This window comes from Triticum dicoccoides, chromosome 3B (assembly GCF_002162155.2).
Source record: "Triticum dicoccoides isolate Atlit2015 ecotype Zavitan chromosome 3B, WEW_v2.0, whole genome shotgun sequence".
Lineage (NCBI taxonomy): Eukaryota > Viridiplantae > Streptophyta > Magnoliopsida > Poales > Poaceae > Triticum > Triticum dicoccoides.
In genome coordinates this window covers 586,479,051-586,486,960 of record NC_041385.1, presented here as the reverse complement: position 1 = coordinate 586,486,960, position 7,910 = coordinate 586,479,051, and the positions used below count along the sequence as shown (strand labels likewise).

The window sequence follows — 7,910 nt, the reverse complement described above, 5'->3', positions numbered from 1 at the left end:
TAATGGTAAATAGGAAGATTTTATGTGCAGAATATTTCTTGTACTGGCTCTGTCATGAAGGAGCCAAAAGAAAATCTTACGACACTAACACGAATATCCACAAAAAAATCAGAATTATTTTGAAAACATTTTAACATTTTTTTGCGGTATTGTTCATCCAGGAGCAAATGCTGAAAACAACAGCTACAAAATACCAAGCATGAAATGCAACATCCAATCAGATCAACTTAACCACCCGAGGTTTTATGCCTGTGCTACCACAAGATTATAGGTAACACGAGTGACACTGATAAATCATTTTTATTTAGGATGCCGTGGTGATCGAACGGCCAATCGACAGAACTGCCATTAAAGATTTGATGAAGAGTAAACAAACATCAAACGAAGGGCCAGTAACCACGGATCAGAGCCCATCGTCGTACGCCACACCCGTGCCCTTGAGCCAGTAGCCGCCCTGGATGAACTGCCCCACGGTGAACTGCACGGCCACGCTCTGGTCCGTGATGACGCGGTACCCCGGCCACTTGACGCGCCCGGCCGTGCCGGCCCCGGGCCCCTCGTTCGCGTACTCCCCGTAGAAGAGCCTGTTGAGCGCGAAGTCCCCGTTCCACTCCAGCCACCCCCTCGGGTGGATGTGCGCGCCCAGGTACGACTGCATGTACACCGTGCGCGAGTACACCTTCCACGGCCGGCCGAGGAACGTCGGGAACGCCTCGGCCACGGGCGCCAGGTCGTCCGCCGGCACGACGCGGCACCGATGCAGGGACGTGCCCGTGTTCTGGTTCGGGTCCGTCCTGCCCTGCGCGGTGACCGCGTTCTTCTGGCCGCGCGCGGGCCGGCGCGTGGTGATCACGCAGTTCTGGAGCACGGCCGCCGCGTTGCCGAAGACGAAGTCGACGGTGCCGGAGACGAAGCAGTCGCGGTAGAACTGCCGCAGCTGGTGCGCGTAGAGGGTGTCCTGGTAGCCGTCAACGCGGCAGCGGTTGATGACGGCGCGGTCGGCGCTCACGCGCAGGGCCACCGCCTGGTGCTTCTCGGGCCCCGCCGTGTTATCGATCCTGAGGTCCTGTAGGATGACCCCGTCGGCCGCCACGGCTGCAACATTCCAGTTCGACACACACAACCGTTAATCCTTGACGACTGTCCGCTTAATTCAGGACGCCATTAGCGGCCGTGCATACTGTTGTATAAATGCGAGCCATCCATGGGTTCGACCGTGCAAGGGGATCACATGCTTGCTTTCAACCAAAGAGTGGAGCGTCCGTAACGACCTTTCAGTACGTATACTTGTAGTACATACGTACGTACGTACACGTGCAAAATTAATTGTGCGCCTTATGCCTGCGATGCATCACCGTCGCGCTTAGGAGAGCTGGCTAGGTGGTGGCGGAAATAAAAGCTAGGGCTTTTGATAACTAGTTGTAGAAAATGCTCGATATGTGCTATATTTTCTGTTTCTTCCATCATTGTGTCCGTGATCATTGTCGATTCTTTTCGGGTAATAACCGGTACTAATCGCAACTGTATGGCGCACCTAGCACGTAGCACCGGTAGCTTCATTCTTTATTGTTACTCTATCTCGCAAGAACAGGTACCAAACTTGTCCTACTAAATTTAGGTGACTGGTTTATGGCCATCAATCAGTGCATTCACTGACCACTCTTCACTGACATAAGCGTACGCACACCGCACATCTTGTATGCATGTTCTTCGCCAAACAGATTGGTTTTGTGATGCGAAAGATCGTCTCTATTGCACTAGCTAGAATGTGGCAATGCAAAAGCCGAAAGGCAGCATGGTTTAAGGCTTTGATGCGGTCCTTCATCATGATAGAAAGAAAGAAGAAACTACTAGTAAAGTTTATCGAACATACTAAAGGTGCAATCGCGGTCATAGTCTCATAGATGGGAAATTAGTGCGAATCTCGGAAAGACGCAAAGTTAAGAGAGAACAAGAAAAAGAGAGAAGAAGAAGCATCCTTACCTAGAGTGGCCGAGTTGAAAGTGGTGGCGCCGTCGACCACGTTGCGGCTGCCGGTGATCACCGTCGCGTCCATGCCGTCCCCGACGATCATCAGCTCGCGCTTCTTCTTCCACACCGCCAGGTTCTCCTTGTACACCCCCTTCTTCACGTAGATGACGTACCGGCGCTTGCCGCGGTCCGGGGCCGCGTCCACCGCCGCCTGCACCGTATTGTACTTGCCACTCCCGTCCTTGGCCACCACCACGTCCGCCTGAACGGCGCCGGATCCTTCTAGGAGCGCACGGTCTGCACTCGGCACCCACGATGGAAGCTCGTCTGCTGCTGCCTCGGCGAGCACGTCCCGAGCGATGTCGTCGGCGGCCGTGCAAGAGCCGACGGCGTTGAGCACGGCGAGCGACGCGCTCGCGAGGGACATGAGTGGCTCCAGCTGCGCCCCCACGGCGTCGCGCGGTGGCCCGTTGTTGAGGCCGTCCAGGCACGTCACGTGGTCGGTGAGCATCGCGCTGAGCCACGTACGCGCGTCCTCGGGCGTCGCCGTGGTGTGGTCCGCCGCGTCGGCGAGACGGTCGCGCGCGAGCTCCATCAGCTGGACACAGTCGGCGAGCGCCGCGCGCTGCCTCGGGTCGCTGGCGCGCCCGTGCATGCCGGCCACCGCAGCGGCGGCCGCGTCATGCTGGTGGAGGGACCTGGCGAGTATTGCGCGAAGCACTCGCGCCGGCCGGCTCGGGTGAGCGCCCGGAGACGTCAGGACGGCGTCAGCGACGATGGCGTGGCACGAGGCCGGGTCCGGGGAGTTTGTGCAGAGGTGCACCCTGGCAGGATTGAGGAGTAGGAAGGCGGCGAAGCAAAAGCAAAGCAGAGTGGCTAGGAAGGTCGGTGTGCCCAAGCGAACTTTGCTAGGGGAGCAGTTTCTTTGTGACGGAGAAGAGAGAAGGGGCTCGTTGATCGGATCCATGGCAATTGTTGTGTAACCGATTAGAACTTGGAAATGCACTTGTCGAGTTTGTGTTAGTGGGTTATATAGGCGAGTGCATGATCTGGCCAGCCTAGGAGCTCTACTGCTTTCATGAATTTGCTCTGCGCAAGAGCTGTGGGATGTACTCGGTACAAAACTCGCTTTTCAGCCAGAAGTGTGGTTTAGTTTGTGCGAGGAGCCCTCTACGCTCAGCAGTCTGCAGCGCATGGTTCACTGTGCACTGTTCAATGCCCGGAAAGGGCCAGATTCCAACCATGAATGGCTTATAGAAGCCCATGGGGAAAAGCAAAGTTCATTTTCCCCACAAACATTCACCTGTATGCAGCATAAGAGCCAACGCTCGCAGCAACAGAAAAACACTTGCACTATGAACGATACATTCGCCGTAGGCATCCAATGCCTTTGCAACATATCGTCCATGTGTTTGCATGAAATACCACTTGAGTTCACAACACGTCAGAATAACGTATGGACTTCTTTTTTTACAAAATCACAACCACACGCTGTCGTGCTCGCCTCAACATGCCACGATAAATGGAAAAGTGACTTCCTTCCTATTATGCTACTAATATATAATTATTATTTTATAACTAAACAATAATTAAATACAATAAATAATGTGTTTTCAATTTTAGTTCCTATAGTATTAGTGTGAATATTAATGTTTCATACAACCAGATTTTATTGAATTATATTGCAACCAATTCACGTAGAAAAGCGCAAGCTATCATCTAGTATATTACTCCCTCGTTCCAAAATACTTGTCATGGTTCTAGTTCACATTTGAAATAAAATAAACTAAAACCGCGAAGTATTTTGGAACAGAGGGAATACTAAATAGGTGATCCTCAATTTCTCTCAACATGCACCTATCCACAGGAAAAGACCCACCTCAACATGTTAACCGTGAGAAAAAGGGCCCGTCCAACATGCAACCATGCATGTGAATATATTCAACAAATAATTTACAACTATAAACACAATTATATTACATGAGGCACATCCCACTTAGCGTCTGAGTTGTCCATCACGATCCAACGACCTAGGAAGAACATTTTTAGATTTGCACGAAAATTGAGTTTCCATCTGATACATTGCTACTATAGAATACTCATATACAAAATAAATGTCATATGTATTTTCTGTTTTTTCTTAAAATTATTAATCCAATATTAATGTTCCATACAACAAAATTTTATTGAACTATATTACAACCAATTCTTGTAGCAACGCCAACTGATATATCATTTGGTATGAATTAATTTGTGGTCCACGAGCTAGTTCATGGTGAACTAGTGGGTGATGTGGCACATAATCCATATTGCACTGGGCCAGTTATCCCTACGTCAAAGTGGGGTTTTGCTTGCCGGCTTGCTTCATTGACTTGTTTTATTCCTCTGTCAACTTTGAGATGTTGACACTAGTTGCTTGGACTTTTATTACCTTAGCTTGACCGCATATATAATGACTAGACCTAGATAGGACCGTGGGTAAGATTAGTTTTACTATCTCAGATTCAAATTATTTGAAGTTCTAAGATTGTTAAAGGTAAAACTTCTTTAAATTTGACCAAGTCTATAAAAAAGCCAACATCTACAACACTAATTAGTTCAATAGATTCGCCATTTGATAAAATGTTTTTTCCAGTTTTAAAAAACTAAATTCAAAAATATTTACTAAAAAATGTGATCAGTTTTTGAAGTCGCAAATATTTTACCAATTGGGAAATATTATATTAAATTCGTGATTTTTTAATTCATGAACATTCTATCAAATTCAGGAATTATTATTAACATTTTTAAATCCCTAATTGTTTGAGAAAAATAAAAAGTATTTTAGTGTAACACTTCAAAATAAAAAAACATGTGAAAAAATCATTCAAAAATCCCATCATCGCACTATGGGCCGACCCTTTTCGCATTCACGCAGGGAGGGAGCGCGTGATTGCGACTAGAGGTCATAATCACTTAATCAGCACCTTGAACGCTAGTTGGCCAAGCGAGGCTCACACGCAAGCGTAGCAAGCCGCGGCATAACTTGGCGCATCGCTTGGCTTGACACGCTCGCTCTCCTTGCTTATGATCTATCTGCTGATTTTAAGAAAAAAGCGGACACTCCGGATTTTTCTATACTAAATAAATTCGTCAATTCTTTTTTTTTGCAGATTTAAAGAAAGCTAAATAATTATTCATAAATTTGTTTTTTTTTTGGAAATTGGAATTTTTTTCAATATTTTGGATTTTTTTTGTGGATTGGTAAAAGTTCACGTGTTCAAAAAATGTTCACACATTTGAAAAAGTTCATGGATTAGAAAAACATTCATGAATTTGAAATAAGTTCATGTATTTTTAAAAAGTTCATCAATTTGAAGGAAGCTCACAAAATTTGAAGTAATTTCATAAATTTCTAAAAAAATGTCGATTTTTAAAAAAGTTCAGGAAATTAAAGAAAACACTCATTTGAAAAAGTTCAGAAATTTGAATGAAAAACGTTTCTCATTTGAAAAAGTACAAGAATTTAAGAGAACAAAAATGAAAAAAGGGGAAAAGAAGTAACTAAAAAGTAAAAAATAAAAACTGGAAAGAAAACCGAAAGAAAAAACAGATAAAGGGAAGAAAACTACACTGGGAAGGAGCTTCCAAAATTGTAATGCACCAGCGCTCTCGAAACATGCAGGGGTGCTACATACAGCTGATGCGGAATATTGACTGGTGCTTAATGTGTTAAATATGAAATGGTGATTGTTCCTTACCTAGCGCACTATGCGTGTTATAGGACCTCTTGCCTAACTCACTCTCTTCATGCATGAATAAGCCAAGTGGGTCTTTGATGTCAAAACAAAAGAAGCCAGGTGGGTCTTTTAGATTTATTCTACAAATTATCAGAATATTTATTGGGCTTGATTCATATAAATGAAACACAATGGACTCAATTTCTTTTTATACCTCTTCTGGCCTCTGGATCCATGTGTAGTGCCATTTTCTGCGAGGTGCCCTGTATTGGCATAACCACAAGCACACTCTACACAACAGAGAATCTAGAATACAACCTCTGTAACTACTAAAACATCTTACATTAAGTTAGATAGGGAGTACAAACATTATTTTCATAAAAAAATGCAGGGGCAGTAATCTGATTGCACATGAAAATTTGCCCAAGTTTAGCGCAGTCATTTTCTTCTGACAAGGGAGTGGAAAGTTGCAAAATTCAGTTCCACGTACACCACGGCCACCACCAATTTTATTATTCAGGATGCTGCTACATGAACGTAATGTAAAGAAAAGAATGAGAACGAAAAAGCGAGGGCGTCCATCCACGGGGCCAAAGCATCCGAGCATCCACATCCTTTCGGCAACCCCACGCGACCCTGCTCTGCTAGTCTGCTATCCGTAGTTGAGCCGGAATATGTCATTCTGCACGAAGAAGCTTCCCTGCTCGTTGGGGACCAGCTGAAACATCTGCGAAAACACAGACCAGGTCATCATCAAACCCCCATTTCAGAACGCAAAAGGACGTGTGAGTGAGATGGGTTTCTTAATTACCTGGCTGAACCTGAGCTGGTGCTCCTCGCCGGCGAGCTGGAGGTTGCCGCTGACGAACACGAGGATGCCGCCGGGGAAGGAGGGCGTGGGCTGGCAGTCGATGGTGCAGATGGAGTGCCGGCATTGCTCGAAGGGCAGCTGCGCCAGCTTCAGGCCGATCTCCGCGGCGCCGGCGACGCGGTGGCCCTCGAAGGAGAGGACGGAGGTGCCGCCGTAGAGCGTGGCTAGCGCGCCGCGGTTGGCGTCGAACGTCTGGTAGTAGTACTCCACGAAGGCCCTGCCCACCACGTCGCACTCGCTCCCCGCTCCCCCGCCGCCGCTGCCGCCCTCCTTCCCCTGCCCGTCCATGCGCTCCGCGTAGCTACTCGCTGGCGTGGCTCGGCCTCTCGTGCTCTGGACTGCCGCAGCTGCAATGGGGCACGAGCACTCCGTGCCGCTATTTGTAGGCGCGGCGCCGTATGGGGTGAACCATTTTGTGCAGTCGGAATGAAAACTCCTGCTTAGCTTTGCCTTTATCCGGATCGCGTAGATCGCACGCCCACTCCCAGTGCGTGGAGGCCATGTCGTTAACTCAATGTCGCACGCCCACTCACACAAGGAATCAGCTTTGTGTGTTAACTGTTTTTCCCTTTCTCTAGACTAGATAGCTTAACCTTTTTTTCAGTCGAGTCTATGCCATGGTTGCAAGAAAAGTACCGATTCCCAATAGTCCATGAATTTTCCCAGTCACTCGGTCAGGTTGAGCTCGAGAAGACATATGGTTATGGTATATAAACCTCAACCGCTAGCTGGATTTACCCGGCCGGTGCTTGCTTTCGGTGAGTGAAATGTGACCTTATGTCATCCTTGCGTGGCCGCAGACACTTTCGGCGACCGAACCAAGTGGGATAGCACATGTGAGTTTTTTTTTGTAGGGAATGCACATGTGCACCTAAAGTTGTGTTCATAGTAACTGAAAACTGGGTCGGATTCCTTTCGGTCAAAACGAACTTACCTTTCTATGGGCATGCCAAGCGCGAGCAGCCCAAATCCCCGTCAATGCGTGAGTGTAAAAAATGTTTCGCGAATATCATAAATTGTTCACGAATTCAAACACAGGGATCGAAAAATAAATCAGTTATCCCGCGCAAATAATAGGGAGCTCCTCGATAGTTACTACAAGTCCGTTAAGCTTGCTGGACGTTTTAGCATGGAGGGGATAATCAAAGGCAAGATGAATGTTTCAGACCTCTCAGGCCAGGGTCAGCAGCAAAAAGCAAATACTCCGTTGCTCAATGGCCGGCACCACTACGGGGTACCGTCGCCTTGTCCGTCGATGGGTCCTTTGGGGAGTCGGATGGCACCGCGGCAGCATGTATGGTTCTCCGAGATGAAACAGGTGCAATTTTGTTTGCAGCCTACCATTACAT

The 7,910-nt window shown here is 47.5% G+C and overlaps 2 protein-coding genes across 2 annotated transcripts; both read right to left on the bottom strand.

Annotated features, from left to right (window-relative positions):
• Window positions 1-200: 200 nt before the first annotated feature.
• LOC119277244 (pectinesterase-like) lies at window positions 201-3,162 on the bottom strand. Its single transcript, XM_037558498.1, has 2 exons — window positions 1,984-3,162; window positions 201-1,095 (listed from the first exon to the last, which is right to left on the bottom strand). Exons 1-2 carry the CDS (start codon window positions 2,936-2,938, stop codon window positions 404-406), a joined length of 1,647 nt encoding a protein of 548 aa, XP_037414395.1. The 5' UTR covers window positions 2,939-3,162; the 3' UTR covers window positions 201-403.
• A 2,851-nt stretch (window positions 3,163-6,013) lies between these two features.
• Window positions 6,014-6,958, bottom strand: LOC119277243 (nuclear transport factor 2B-like). Its single transcript, XM_037558497.1, has 2 exons — window positions 6,502-6,958; window positions 6,014-6,417 (listed from the first exon to the last, which is right to left on the bottom strand). Exons 1-2 carry the CDS (start codon window positions 6,847-6,849, stop codon window positions 6,343-6,345), a joined length of 423 nt encoding a protein of 140 aa, XP_037414394.1. The 5' UTR covers window positions 6,850-6,958; the 3' UTR covers window positions 6,014-6,342.
• Window positions 6,959-7,910: the final 952 nt, after the last annotated feature.